The sequence below is a fragment of the Antechinus flavipes genome, chromosome 4 (genome assembly GCF_016432865.1).
Source record: "Antechinus flavipes isolate AdamAnt ecotype Samford, QLD, Australia chromosome 4, AdamAnt_v2, whole genome shotgun sequence".
NCBI classification, from domain to species: domain Eukaryota; kingdom Metazoa; phylum Chordata; class Mammalia; order Dasyuromorphia; family Dasyuridae; genus Antechinus; species Antechinus flavipes.
The window spans coordinates 220,896,472-220,913,072 of NC_067401.1; the positions used below are offsets into that span (position 1 = coordinate 220,896,472).

The following is a 16,601-nucleotide window of genomic DNA, read 5'->3' on the forward strand; positions in this document are numbered from 1 at the left end:
GCACTGGTCTGCTCCTGTCACTTAGGACAAACCTTTTCTGGCAATCTTCCAAATTATCTTCGGCTGGTAAGTTATTGTACTTCCAATCTTTGTGAATGTTGCCGGTTAAGTGCTATTTTTTAGTGTGAATTTAATAATTAGTAGTGAGGGTATGAGAGAAGCTCAGAAAGTTGTGTTTGTTTTCTCCACCATCTTCACAAGATAAATTTTTATACACAATTGAGTAATTGGTATTTCCTGTTTGAGCAACAACTGATGAGATTAAGCTTCAGACAATACTCGTCCCTCTTCCTTCTTTTTCTTGTAATAGTTTTTTTATGCTTTTTCATGTGATCTAGTTTGTACCATTTTACCACTTCTTTCCTCTTCTCCTAGTACAATCTCCCCCCCCCCCATGCCTTAATATCCTTTTCTCTGATATCATCAAATTAGTCCATTCATATCTACACTTTCCATTCATGTATGCCCCCCTCTAACTGCCCCAATAAAAGATATAGTTTTGCATTTCTCAGGAGATACAGATATCATTTTCTGATTTAGGGATGGAAACAGTTTAACATTTAAATATAATTCTATATCTATAATTACATATATAGATATAGATATATAATTTCCCCCCATGTTTACTTTTCTATGCTTCTCTTGAGTCTTTTATTTGAAAATCAAATTTTCTTTTTAATCATGTTTTTTTTTTTCGTCCCATTGAAATGATTGAAACCTAGTAGCATCCCCTTAGAGCTACTCTAACTGTCCACCTGTCAGTGGCACAACTAGGTCACAGTTACCCATCTTCGTGCACCAACCCAGATCCCATAGAGACAGATCAACCAGGAGGTGCAAATATTCTGTCTTTCTTCAGTCATGTTCTCAGTGGAGGTAGCAGGAGAGCAGGACAGCAAGAAAGAAATAGCTCTACCTGGTGTCTCCAAAAAACTGCTTAGTTTCCCTAGCTGGCAATTTGCTTTCTGAGCTGGGACTTAAGTCTGGTTCACCAATCTGTTCCTCATGGAGCCAGGACTAAAGGTCTCAGCTGCTGATCTGCTGTGATTTAGACCCTCTTATCAACTATCCTACACACTATCGAAGCTGAGCTAAACACCCCTTTTACTCCAGTGAGACTGACCTTTTTTGAAGTTCTTCCAATTTTTCTTGAGCTGGAGAGTCTTCATTTCATCAGACTTTGTTCAGAGGTTTGGTTTTATGTGATTTTGCCTGAGTTTTTTTCTTCTTAATCTTTTCTTCATCATGGTAGCTTTCTATAGTCAAGTTCTTTTTTGTGTCTTGCCCATTTTCCCACACTTTAAAAAAAATCAAACTTTATTTTAAAGATTTGTTCTGTACCACTACACACCTGTCAGATTGGCTAAGATGACAGGAAAAAATAATGATGAATGTTGGAGGGGATGCGGAAAAACTGGGACACTGATGCATTGTTGGTGGAACTGTGAATGAATCCAACCATTCTGGAGAGCAATCTGGAATTATGCCCCCAAAATTATCAAATTGTGCATACCCTTTGATCCAGCAGTGTTTCTATTGGTCTTATATCCCAAAGAAATACTAAAGAAGGGAAAGGGACCTGTATGTGCCAAAATGTTTGTAGCAGCCCTATTTGTAGTGGCTAGAAACTGGAAAATGAATGGATGCCCATCAATTGGAGAATGGCTGGGTAAATTGTGGTATATGAATGTTATGGAATATTATTGTTCTGTAAGAAATGACCAGCAGGATGAATACAGAGAGGACTGGTGAGACTTACATGAACTGATGCTAAGTGAAATGAGCAGAACTAGGAGATCATTATACACTTCAACAACGATATTGTATGAGGACATATTTTGATGGAAGTGGATTTCTTTGACAAAGAGACCTGAGTTTCAATTGATAAATGATGGACAAAAGCAGCTACACCCAAAGAAAGAACACTGGGAAATGAATGTGAACTATCTGCATTTTTGTTTTTCTTCCCGGGTTATTTATACCTTCTGAATCCAATTCTCCCTATGCAACAAGAGAACTGTTCGGTTCTGCAAACATATATTGTATCTAGGATATACTGCAACATATCCAACATATAAAGGACTGCTTGCCATCTAGGGGAGGGGGTGGAGGGAAGGAGGGGAAAAAAAATCGGAACAGAAACGAGTGCAAGGGATAATGTTGTTAAAAAAAAATTACCCTGGCATGGAATCTGTCAATATAAAGTAATTATTAAAAAAAAAAAAAAAAAAAAAAAAAGAAATGACCAGCAGGATGAATACAGAGAGGCTTGGAGAGACTTACATGAACTGATGCTAAGTGAAATGAGCAGAACCAGGAGATCACTTTACACTTCGACAACGATAAGTGGATTTCTTTGACAAAGACTCAATTTCAATTGATAAATGATGGACAGAAGCAGCTACACCCAAAGAAAGAACATTGGGAAACGAATGTGAACTATTTGCATTTTTGTTTTTCTTTCCTAGTTGTTTTTACCTTCTGAATCCAATTCTCCCTGTGCAACAAGAGAACTGTTCGGTTCTACAAACATATATTGTATCTAGGATATACTGCAACATATTTAACATATATAGGACTGCTTGCCATCTAGGGGAGGGGGTGGAGGGAGGGAGGGGAAAAATCAGAACAGAAGCGAGTGCAAGGGATAATGTTGTAAAAAAATTACCCTGGCATGGATTCTGTCAATATAAAGTTATTATAAAAGAAAAAAAGAAAAAAAAAAGAAGATTTGTTCTGCTCCTTGGGTGAAGGGGGTACCATCCCAAATTTCAGGGGTTTTTGTGCTACTGTTTTCAGAGCTTGTTCAATGAAGTGGTGGAGAGGAAAGGAATCTAAAAGTTTTCAGTTCTTTCAAGGTGTTTTGATCTAAGGAACTAGTCTATACTCTACTTTTTGAGGATCCCCCCCAGGTACTCTTCACTGTCCCTTAACTGTGATCCTTGCCTGTGACCCAAAATGCCTTTATTCCTTTTGAGCTGGGTCACTTTTCTCCTATAACTTCAAGTACTAGGGCTCTTTTTTAAACTCTAATGTAGACCAGGGTTCATGTGCCCTGGCAAATGACTTCAAGCACTCTTCTTTGAAATTAACACTAGGGCCATACCCCTCTGGGTTTACTCTTCACCTTGGGTCTGCAACCCAAAAATCTGTATAAGCAATGCAACAGGATCCTGCTCTCAGTGACAGCAAAGTGTGTTCTGATCCTTTCTTCTGACAAATTATCTGACTATTCCCTTAGTGCTTGTGGGATAAAAGCTGCTACAGTTGTTGTAACTACTTCCAAGACCTATTGGTAGTTGTCATGGCATGGCCAGCATTGCATTGCACTTTGGCCTGACTATTTCTTTGATGAGATGGACCTTATGCTCATTTCCTAATCAGTTATGGGCTGGAAAATTCTTTCACTCCAATCTTTTGTTTTGCTCCTTCAAAATTCATTTTTCCTTTGGAATTTTGGAGAGTTCAGTTGAGCTTTTGCCTTTGCCCTACAATATTGGCCCCAGTCCCAGCCACATCCCATTTATTCCTTTTATAGCTAAACTTTTTTTCTCCAAGTATTTAGCATAATTTTCTGCCCATAGTATATATTTCTGCCCATTAAATACATACTATGTTGTGTCTTTGAATGAAGTAATAGGCTTTAGAAATGTATGTAATAGAATTGCAGAGCAATAAGAACAAGAAAAATAATAATATTAACTGCTAATTTTTAAAACATTACCTATCTATGTATCTATGTGTCTGTGTATACTAAAATATACATATGATTTAGTGTATACTATATTTTAGATATGTCATATATATATATAATTATGTAGCAATTGGGGTATTGTGAACATTTCATTTCCACCAGGACATCTTATGTTCTTCACCCACATACATTGTTCATTCTATTCAGTGTTGGAAACCCTAGACTTTAAGAATATGGAAGATACATTACTTTTTATGATAATCATTGTGTTTTTGAACACTGACCCTGGAATTCCAGGAACATATTATTTAAAGTTAAGACTTGGGCTCACATTTAGGCTTCCCAAAAAAGGTAAGTAAAAGAAATGGTAGGTTATAACATATATTAGGCAATGAGTAATATAAATCAAGTATAGGACAGAAATTTTATAAAAATTTACATGTGCATATTAATTGTAACAGAAATTAAAATGTGATAATATTAACTACAAATATAATATTATGTTGATACTTTAAAAAAGTACCTATATTTTATTTTTTGAGTTGGTAATTAGCAATTTTAAATTATATTTTGACTCCACAAATAATTTCTAGTATATATTTCTACCAGGCCAGGCATAGTCAGTTTGCATCTTCTCTAAAAGCATTGGGATACTTCCCTGAAATTCTTACTGTTCAGCTCTGATTCAGTGGGATCCAAAACTTCCATACTTGTTATATTCATAAAGTTACTTTCAAGCCTGGACTCATGCTACCCAAGAATTATGCTTAATCATCTTCCAGGGGTCCTCAAACTATGGCCCGCGGGCCAGATGCAGCAGCTGAGGACGTTTATCCTCCTCACTCAGGGCTATGGAGTTTCTTTATTTAAAGGCCCACAAAACAAAGTTTTTCTTTTTACTGTAGTCTGGCCCTCCAACAGTCTGAGGGACAGTGAACTGGCCCCCTATTTGAAAAGTTTGAGGACTCCTGATTCTAGTCAGACAAATAAAGACAAAGTGGAAAAGATGTCCAGCTCACCCAGTCAAGTTCATGTTCCATATGATATGGATATAAATTATATCGTGGGGTTCTCCCACATTCCCTTTAATTATCTAGCCTTTTATTCCTTCCAAAAAAAAAAGATAATTAAAAAATATTGGCATGTTGGCCCATTGATGTTCAAGGCCATTGAGGAAAAGTGTATCCTTCCTAGGAAATCACTTGACCCTGACCTATTAAACATTGGTTTAATGGAATAGACTTATCAGATACTTCTCTCTTATTCAAATTAATTCATATCAAATTAAAGTGTGAGAGTATGTTATATCTAGATATAATTTAGTTTTATATGATGATAATCAATACTTTAATCCAAAATAATTATGTCTAAAAGCAAGTTTTTGGATATTAGAAATAAAATGGTAAAAAGTACAGGACCTCAAATAACATACCCAAAATCACATTTATATATATACATATACACATATATAAATGCACTCACACATATATGTATACATACATATAAACACACATATATGTATATTCTTCCTTTTTGCAAGGACATCTATGAATATAAAGTTTATTATTAAAGAATTGTGCAGTGCCAATTATATGGGAAAATATGACTTTTTAGGATCACAGATTAAAGATGGACATGATTTTGGAGGTTGTTGATTGAACACAATCATTTCATGAAAAAGAAAACAAATCCAATGCTGTTATTGATTTATCAAATGTCATATTGGTTAAATCATTTGTCCAGACAACTAATGAAAGTCTGATACCATATTTGAACTCAAGTCTTCCTGACTCGAGATAACTGAGCCATCTAGCTAGTAAATGAATACTTGGTGAATTTACCTTAATTTGGGAATAATTCATTCTGATAAATGTAATATTTTTTTTGAGATTCAGTATGAGGAGATTTTTGGAAGAGAATGGGGAGGGTCAGTCATATGGTTATACAGGACTTAAAAAAGAATTGAAAAATTAAAAAACTTGTTATTTTAGGCTGCATATTGCTCATTAAGTTATAAGAAGTCTAACAGTTCTTCCTTTTCTTTTTTTTTTTCTTTTATTTTGAAACATCCTTTATCTAGATGGGGAGTACTCAGAGGAGCACAAGGAAGAAAAGAAAAATTTTGGGTATGTAAACATTTTCAATTAATTTCCAATTAGAGCATAAGAAGAAACACTTTTATTTATCTGCTGACTTACTTTTGTAAGTCACTGAAACAAGATCATGATTTTGATGTTTCTCTACCACAGAATCCATCATACTCACTAATTCATATTAATAGTTTCCTTCACTTTTACTCCTAAGGTTAAAAATAACAATAAGAATTTTTAAAAAACAGCATTTAATATTATTCTCGCATATACTTATTAAAAACATATCACGAAATGCAATAGCAAGGCAGTATTAAAAAAACGAATCAAATATTAAAAGCCATGGAGTTCATTCTTAAATGAATGTCACCCTCAACATGTCTACAAGGAGATAATGGAACATCATTTCCTACTTACTTCCTGAGTCTTTAACATAATGGAGAAGGGTAACGTCATACCCTTACAGAAAAAGCCTATGGGATTTTATTTTCTTCTAAATAACACTTTTAAGAATGCTTACTTTCTGCTAGATACAAGAGAGAAATATCATATAGTTTATTGATGGTTTTTCACAGCACAAAAGTTGTTGACCAGAATACATAGCACTTAGTGCTGTAGGGTATAGGCTGAGGTCTCTTAATATTGCAATTTCCTCTGTAGGTTATGTCAGCTTTGGCATTGTATCTACATGGCTGCCATTTTTTTTTTCCATCTTGCTCTTTCTCTTTCTTCCAACCACTCCCTATATAAGGAGAATCCTAGCCTTAAAAAAAGTTTCATTAATACCTTTTGTTTTGATATAGAAGTTATTTCCCCTCTCTAAATAGTGTTTTAATTTTTTTCTAATTATATGTAAAGATAGTTCTGAACATTCATTTTTGTAAGCTTTTGGGTTCCAAAATTTCTTTGTCATTCTCTGTCTCCCCTCCCTAAGACAGAAATCATTTGGAAATAAGATTATACATATTCAATTATGTTAAACATGTAGCAACATTAGCCATGTTGTAAAAGAAGAATCAAAGCAAAAGAGAAAAAAAAAGAAAGAAAGAAAAAAAAAGAAAGACAAAGTAAAAACAGTATATTTTGAGCTATATTCAGACTTCATATTTTATTCTCTGGATATCAGCATTTTCCATCATAAGTTTCTTAAAACTTTCTTGGATCATTGCATTGTTGAGAAGAGCTAAGTCTATCATAGTTGATCATAAGACAATGTTGCTCTTGCTGTGTACAGTGTTCTCCTGGTTCTACTCACTTCACTCAGCATGAGTGTGATGACTACGTATTTAAAATCAGCAGGAGTCGGGAATTAAGGTTAAGGGAAAAATCTTCAATCTTTATTGAAGTGAAGAGGCGAAGGATTGCGATAGCAATATGGGCAAGAAGGATTGTGATAGCAATATGAGCAGCTGCGACAGGAAGCCTGCTAGCAAAGGGGGATTGGAGGTGAAGGACTGTTGTGATAGCAATGCCAGCAGCTGTGTCAAGATGCCAGCCAGCATTCTCTCCTTCCTCTTCCCTTTCCACTCCCCTGCCTCCACCCATCAAAATCATCATTTCCTATACAACACATCAGGACTTGCACAAAGAGTGGGCGGGGGACATTCTTTCTCCAAGCTTATATTTTAATAGAATATGGTGCAATTACTATTTAGCTCACGTGCTTGGGACCTCAGTGCATCAACTCGAGCCTCAGCCCATTACACATGAGTTTATGTAAATCTCTCCAGGTTTTTCTGAAATCTGCCTGCTCATCATTTCTTACAGAACAATAGCATTCTATTATATTCATATACCACAAGTTGTCCAGCCATTGCTTAATTGACTGGTATCCACTCAATTTCCAATTCTTGTCAACATAAAAATTATTTTTAATATTTAATGTCACCATTAGTCACCTTATAACAACAACATAAAATCCTTAGTTAATTTAAAGATATGCCTATGAAAAGCACACTCATTTTAAGTAATATATTTTTTGGTTATACTGTCACACTACTAAGCCAACATTCAAGCTTTTAGGAGGCACAATACAAAGAAAATTTCCTTCATGGGAAATATTCTCCCAGCCACAAATATCATAGGTACATAATGATGAGTGGATGGGGAAAACTTTTGCAATATCATTCTGTTGTTCATTTAATATTTTTCATATATTATAGAGTTATGACAATGAGTATCTGATTCAAAAACATTTTCTGCATAATATTCTGTGGTTTGAAGCTTAGTCTTTCTGCTTTCCTGTTCATTCTTACTATCTTCTATTTTGTGTTCTATTCAAGTATGCTCCCTTTTTCTACTTTTATCAAGCTGGGTCACAATGACTGATGCTAGGACATAACTATTCTTATTGATTCATCCTATTCAATTAGAATCCCACTCCTAAATCAATACTATCTTTATTTTTTTGAAAGTAGAAATGATTTAATTTTGACCTATGATCATTAGATGAACATTATTTCTATTAGTAGTTTTTTTTAATATGTGAATTCTTTATAAAAATAGTGTGGAGTAGATAGTCCAAACAAAATAAAACTTCCAAAAAGATCTCCCTCATAGAATTTTAGATTGAAATTTTAAAAGCTAAAGTTTTCATTGAGATATTTATAGTGTTCCTGGCATATAGTATGCATCTATAATTGTGTTTTCTCTCCCTTTCCTGCTCTTTTCCAGTGTGCTCTATATTTACCACCACTGTGTCTTTTAAAATTCATAGTTATTAAATACAGTGAAAAAGACAGAGTCTTCTAAGTAATATCCTATTTATTTTTGGGAAAAATTAAACAACAACAACAATATGATTTCAGAGAAACACTGGCAGTCTCATATTAAATGAATAGAAAGTGAAGTGAAAAGAGCTAAAAGAATATTTTGTACTATAAATATAATAAAATGAACATTTTCAAACTCATATATACAGATGGAAAGATGCAATGTCCAGATTAGCTCTTTTGAGGAACTCTGGATGAGCCTTGGTCTTAGGTGGAGGAGTGAGAAAGGCAGAAGACTTACCAGGAGAAATCTCTGTTTCTATCTCCATCTTCTGTGTCTTTCCTATGTCTGTGTCTGAGTCCAAGTCTGATATCTGAGTGTGAAATATGAGATCTTGTCTTCAGTCCTCTCAGCCCTTAAATACCTCAGTATGATTACATCATTATATCACACTAATTATATGCTAACTAGAGTGATTACATCATCACATCACAGTAAGTACATGCCAATTAGAGTGATTACATCATTATATCACACTAAATATGTGTGAACTAGAGAATCATTATCTCATCAGTCACACTGAGTAAGCACCCTGCTAGAAGTATCTTTGCTTCAAGTACAACACAGGTGATCATACCCTCCTTGACTTGTCTGGGAAGAAGGTGAGAAATTCCATAAGGAAATATGGAGAGCCAAACCAGATATTTTTAGCAAGTTTTCTCTGGGCTGAAGGGTCTTATACCTCACTCAGGGTTCTTTCACTCTCTGTGGTCCTCTACATCTTTTACTGTCTTTTGTTTTACTTGAAACAGGTATACATAAATCCATCAGCATGGGAGGTATTACACAAACACATAATAACATAACACAGACTAGTAGGGATGTAACAAACAATGTAAATCAACACAAGGAATTATACATGTCCATAATTCTTAGAAAGAGGGTGTATAAATAAAAATAACATATATACTTCCTTCAGCAGCCAAGAGATAGTCCAAAACCAATCTATTATCCATTACGTCATGTGTCAGAGAAACCAATGATTCCTGAAGTTTTGAAGCCCTGCAACAGTCTCATCAACAATTTTTGATGTTCATGAGTCATTTGCCCTACACATTGAGTTAATAGCTATGCTCTTTCAGTGGCACATGTAGTCAGAGATGGAACCACCACATGTTTCTTGGGTGTTTTCCCTTGTTTCAGGGATCTGCTCCATCTCTCTCTGATAGATAAGGCAAATATGGCTCATGGGCACCCATGTGATTTCTTCTCAATCTGTAGAGATACAAGCAAAGCCTCTCCCCCAAGCACTGCTCTTCCTGTGGGTTATAAAACCTGTAAGCTGGAGCCAGTGCATCTTTGTCAAAAATAAAAAAAAAATAGTGTAGAGAGCTAAAGTTAGGAGTTCTCTAGGGTTACCTGTGGCTCCATCTTTCTTTTGTTTTTTGGAGGAGTGTCTTGATGGCTCTGTTTCTCCTTTCTACTATTGGCTGTCCTTGAGGATTTAAAGGTATGCCAGTGGTGTGTAAAATCTAATACTGTGCTCAAAAGTGTCCAAAATGTTTAGAAGTATATGCAGGTCCATTATCTGTTTTTATTGCTTATAGCATACCCACGATTGCAAAAGCTTGCATAAGGAATTCAGTAATCACTCGAGCTGTCTCTTTTGCTACTGGTATTGCAAAAGTAAATACTGAAAAGGTGTCTCCTGCAACATGGATAAAAGACAGAAAACCAAAATATTTTATAATGGGTCACATCCATTTATGAAAGTTCATTGGGTCTCAACCACTAGAGTTCTTCCCTGGAGGGAGCATAGGATTTTGGAAAGGAAGACAAGCTGTGTAGGCTTTACTATGCTCCTAGCTTCCTCTTTTGTTATCCCAAATTGCAAATATAAAGCTTGAGCAACCTTATGATATTTAGAATGAGATTCTGGGCTGCCTGAAATAAAGGAGTATTGGCTAACATGGTTAAAAGTCTATCTGCCTTTGAATTTCCATTAAAAATAGGACCTAGAAGTTCATTATTAGAGTGGGCATGCAAGATATAAATCTTACCTTGCTCTTTAATACTTGCTCTTGAAGTTCCTTAAAGAGTTAATATATATTAGAAGCTACAAATTTTATTTTGGCTGTGGAAATTCTTTGTACTACACCTACTGAATAAGCTGAATCAGATATTATATTTACATCTCCTGGATAATAAGAGCTAGCATGATTGCATACAATTCATTCTGCTGAGTGGACTGAAAAGGAGTTCTGACTACTCTTTTTATAGTTAAATCATGAGAGTACACAGCACGAATGTTATGTTTGCATACACCTGTAAAAAATAGTTGGTCCTTTAAAGAAAGCTTAGAAATCCTTTCTTCAAAAATCCATTGCCAATTATGTAATAGCCAGGTTATCTTTATTGGAAATATGTGTATAAAATTTGGAGCTGTAGCCAATATAATTTGCCACTCTGGAATGGTTTCACAGCATACTTTAATTTGTGCATTGATATAAATTTGTATTTCTTGTCAACTCTTATCCCAGATAATTATACTACTTGCTTAAGGAAGGAGTCAGGCTTTGGTGTGGTGCTGAGAGGTTCAGCCACTCTACCACACTGTATCCTTGATGAAGGACTGCTGTGGGTGCCTCTTTTGTAGCAAAAACTGATATTTCCAAGGGTTTCTGAGTGACTCAACCACATTGGATAAAGCCAAATCAACCTCTCTCAACCTTCTTTTGTAAGTTGACATGGTGAATTTAGAGCAGTGTTTCCCCTTACAATGTCATATAATGGTTGTAATTGATAGCTAGTTAAGCCTAACCCTGGATGCATCCATTGGATATCTCCTATCAATTTCTGAAAGTCATTTAAGATGTTCAATTTCTCTGTTCTTAAAGAAAGCTTTTGTGTTATAAGCACCTTGGGGTGTACTTCATGTCCTAAATATTGAAAAGGAGCATGTCTTTAAGTTTTTTCTGGAGCTATATGCAATTTGTAGACATGCTTCTAATATTTGCTCCTCAGTTACACACACCCCAAAATATCATCCATGTAATGTGATAACATAACTTTTGGAAATGCTTTTTTTACTGGAGTAAGAGATTGTCTCCAGATGAAGCCACAGAAAGCAATATACCCTGGTCCTTATCACACAAGACTCTCCTAAAAGAAATTTAAAAGGATCTTTAAAAAGCTTGTAGAACACTGGGGAAAATGAAAACTTTGCAAGAGAGTTTGGAAAAGGCAACACAAAAACTATCTGAAGAAAATTCACTACAAAATAGACTTAGTGAAGTGGAAAAAGGCACATAACTCATTAAAAGATAGATTTGATAAAATGGAAAAAAAAGTAACTCCCAGAAAAATAGAATTTGTGAAATAGAAAAAGAAAATAACTCCTTAAAAAACAGAATTTGTGTAATGAGGAAATAAATTCCATAGAACAAAACAACTCATTTAAAAATTCAACTGGACAAATAGAAAAAGAAGTAAAAATGAAAATAAAGAAAATAATTAACTAAAATTCAGAATTGAACAAATGGAAATGAATGACTCAATGAGACAAAAAGAATCAGTCAAACAACCACCCCCCCATAGAAAAAAAGCTAAAATATCTAATTGGAAAAACAATGAGCTTGGAAAAAAAGATCTAAGAAAGAATTGGGATTATTGGACTCCCTGAAACACATGATGAAAAAAAGAGCCTAGACACTATCTTTCAGGGAATCATCGAAAAGAAGTTCCCAGATATCATAGAATCAGAAGGTAAAATGACCATTGGAAGAATTCACCAAATACCTGCTGAAAGAGACCCCAAAATTAAAATCCCAAGGAATATCATGGCTAAATTTGCAAACTTTCAAACCAAGGAAAAATAATACAAACAACTAGAAAGAAACAATTCAAATATCAAGGAGCCACAATAAGGATTACTCATGACCTAGCAGCTTCCACTTTAAAGAATCAAAGGGCCTGGAACCTGATATTCTGAAAGGCAAAGGAACTTGGAACACAGCCAAGAATAAATTGCTCTACTAAACTGAGCATTTTCTTCTTGAGAAGAAAATGGACATTCAATGTATCAGGTAAATTCTGTTTATTTTAGATGAAAAGATCAGAGCTAAACAAAATTTTTTATCTCCAAATATAGAACTCAAGAGAAGCATAAAAAGGTAAAAAGAAAAAAAAAAACTCTCTTGAGAACTGGATTTCTGTTTTGGGAATACATTTAAAGTACATGTATAATCTGATTTTACTGTTATAATATATAAAAAGAGAAACTACAGATGGAAAGGGGATTGTAACAAAACAAAAGGTGAAAGTGGAGGTAAAATGAGGGCAATTATTCTCATTAAGAAGCAAATAAAACATATTATAATTGAGGGAAGGAACAGACGGTGATGAATATTGTGTGAATCTTACTTTCATCAGATTGCTCCCAAAGAAAGAATATTAGATATATTTGGTTTTACCGAGAAACATTTCTCATCTTTTAGAAAAGTAAGAGGGGAAAGGGAAAAAGGGAAGGGGCAGACAAAGTAGAAGGGGAAAGAGAAATAGTAGGGGAAAAGAATAAGAAAGGGGGAGGGTCTCTAAAGGGGGAGGAATGTTTGAGGCAAGTAGTGCTTATAAGTAAAATACTGGGGGGGGGGAGAGAAAAAGGAAAAAGAAAAGTACAATTTGGGGTTAATAAAATGGCAGCAAATACCGAATTACTAGTTTTTAACTTTAGCAACTTTAAATGTGAATGGCGTAAACTTCCAATAAAATGTAAGCAAATAACAGACTGGATTAAAAGCCAGAATCTTATAATATGTTGTTTAAAAGAAAGACATTTAGAGTAGAGTAATACATACAGAATAAAGGTAAAAGACTGAAGCACAATCTATTATGCTTCTGGTGAAGTAAAAAAAAAAAAATAAAGCTGGGGCAGCCATCCTGATCTCAGATCAAGCAAAAGCAAAAATTGATCTAATTAAAAGATATAAGGAATTAAACTATATCTTGCTAAAGGGTATCATAGATTATGAAGCAATATAAATATCAAACATATATGCCTAAGAGACTTGCAAGAAGAAATAGACAGCAAAATATAATAGTGGGAGATCTCAACCTTATGCTCTCAGAACTAGAAAAATCAAAGCAAAAAAAAAATAAGAAAAGTTAAAGATGCAAATAGAACAGAAGAAAAGTTAGGTATGATAGATCTTTGGAGGAAACTGAATGGAGACAGAAAGGAATACACTTTCTTCTCAGCAGGTCATGGAACTACACAAAAATTGGCCATATATTAGGACACAAAGACCTCAAACTGAAATGCAGAAAGGAAGAAACAGTAAATTCACCCTTTTCAGATCACAATGCAATAAAAATTACATTCAATTAAAAGCCAGGGGAAAATAGACCAAAAAGTAATTGGAAACTAAATAATCTCATTCTAAAGAAAGATTGGATGAAACAGCAAATCATAGACACAATTAATAATTTCACCCAAGAGAATGACAACAATGAGATGACATACCAAAATGTATGGGCTGCAGCTAAAGCAGTAATAAGGGAAAATTTTATATCTCTGGAGGCCAATTTGCATAAAATAGAAAAAGAGAAAATTGATGAGTTAGGCTTGCAACTGAAAAAGCTAGAAAAAGAGAAAATTAAAAACCACCAATTAAAAACTAAACTTGAAATTCTAAAAATAAAAGGAGAGATTAATAAAATTGAAAAGAAAAAAAACTATTAAATTAATAAATAAAACTAAGAGTTTCTTTTTTTATGAAGAACAAAAAAAATAGATAAACTCTTGGTAAATTTGATTAGAAAAAGGAAAGAGGGAAATGAAATTATTAGTCTTAAAAATGAAAAGGAAGAAATCTCTACTGATGAAGAGGAAATTAGAGCAATAATTAAGAGTTACTTTCCCCAATTTTATGCCAATAAATTTGATACCTTAAAAGAAATGGATGAATACCTTCAAAAATATAGGTTGCCAAGATTAACAGAGGAAGAAGTAAATTGGTTAAATAGTCCCATTTAAGAAAGAGAAATAGAACAAGATATTAATCAAATCCCTAAGAAAAAATCTCCAGGATCAGATGGATTTATATATGAATTCTACCAAATATTTAAAGAAAATTAACTCTAATGCTATATAAATTATTTGAAAAAATAGGAAATGAAGGAATCCTACCACATTCCTTTTATGACACAGATATGGTACTAATACCTAAAACAGGTAGGATGAAAACAGAGAAAGAAAATCATAGGTAAATCTCCCTAATGAACATCGCTGCAAAAATCTTAAAATATTAACAAAAAAGATTACAGAAAATCAGCTCCAGAATAGTACACCATGATCAAGTAGGATTTATACCAGGAATGCAGGGGTGGTTCAATATTAGGAAAACAATTAGCATAATTGACTATATCAATTAACTAAATTAACAAAAACCATATGATCTTCTCAATAGATGCAGAAAAAGCATTTGATAAATCCAACACCCATTCCTATTCAAAACAGTAGAGAGTATAGGAACAAATTGACTTTTGCTTAAAATAGTCAGTACTATATATTTAAAACCATCAGTAAAGATCATATGTAATGGTGATTAACTGGACCCATTCCCAATAAACTCAGGGGTGATACAAGATTGCCCACTATCACCATTATTATTTAATATTGTGTTAGAAATGCTAGCTTTGGCAATGAGATAAAAAAGAAATTTTAAAAAATTACAGTAGGTAATGAGGAAATCAAATTATCACTCTTTGCAGAGGTTATGATGCTTTACTTAGAGAACAACAAAGATTCTACTAAAAAGTTAATTAGAAATACTCCAACACTTTAAAAAAGTTGCAGGAATCAAAACAATTGGATTTTATAAGTGATGTAAAAACAAATCCACATAAATCCTCAGCACTTTTTTTTTACATCACTTATAAAATCCAATAGCAAGAGATACAAAGAGAAATTCTATTTAAAATAATTGTCTATAGTATAAAATATTTGAGAATCTATTTGCCAAGGGAATGTTAGGAACTATATGAGCAAAACTACAAAAAACTTTTCACATAAATAAGGTCAGATCTAAACAATTGGAAAAATATTAAGTTGGTCCTGGATAGGTCGGGTGACTATAATAAAGATGGCAACTACCTAAACAAATCTATTTTTTAGTGCTATACAAATCAGTTTCTTAAACTATTTTAATGACCTAGAAAAAACAACAAAAAAATTCATCTGGAAGAACAAAAGGTCAAGAATTTCAAGGGAACTAATGAAAAAAAAAATCAAATGAAAGTGGCCTAGCTGTACCTGATCTAAAACTATATTACAAAGCCGTGGTCGACAAAACCATTTGATATTGACTAAAAAATAGACTAGTTGATCAGTGGAATAGTTTAAGTTTACAAGAAAAAATAGTCAATAACTATCACAACCTATTACTTGACAAACCCAAAGACCTTATCTTTTGGGATAAGAATTCATTATTTGACAAAAATTGCTGGGGATATTGGAAATTAGTATGGCAGAAACAAGACCTTGACCCATACTTAACAACGTGCACCAAGATAAGATCAAAACGGGTTTATGATCTAAGCATAAAGAATAAGATAATAAATAAATTAGACAACAAAGGATAGTTTACCACTCAGACATGTGGAGGAGGAAGGAATTTGTGACCAAAGAAGATCCGGAGGTCATTATTGATCACAAAATATAAAATTTTGATTACATATAAAGTTATTTGTTTGTACAAACAAAACTAATGTGGACAAGATTAGAAGGGAAGCAATAAACTGGGGCAAAATTGTTACAGCTAAAGGTCCTGATAAAGACCTCATCTCTGCCTGGAGAGAATTACATGAACTGATGCTGAGTGAAACGAGCAGGGCCAGGAGATCATTATATACTTCAACAACAATACTATATGATGACCAATTCTGATGGACCTGGCCATCCTCAGCAATGAGATGAACCATATAAGTTCCAATGGAGCAGTAATGAATTGAACCAGCTACGCCCAGCGAAAGAACTCTGAGAGATGACTAAGAACCATTACGTTGAATTCCCAATCCCTATATTTTTGCCTGCCTGCTTTTTGGAT

The 16,601-nt window shown here is 33.9% G+C and overlaps 1 protein-coding gene across 2 annotated transcripts in view; it reads left to right on the plus strand.

The window, feature by feature from the left end:
- Nucleotides 1-16,601, plus strand: part of TINAG (tubulointerstitial nephritis antigen) — a 229,519-nt gene that overhangs the window by 201,207 nt on the left and 11,711 nt on the right. For both annotated transcript variants that reach the window (XM_051997176.1, XM_051997177.1), the window contains one exon: nucleotides 5,775-5,820. In XM_051997176.1, coding sequence (XP_051853136.1) covers nucleotides 5,775-5,820 — 46 coding nt within the window. The remainder of the gene's footprint in view (nucleotides 1-5,774; nucleotides 5,821-16,601) is intronic.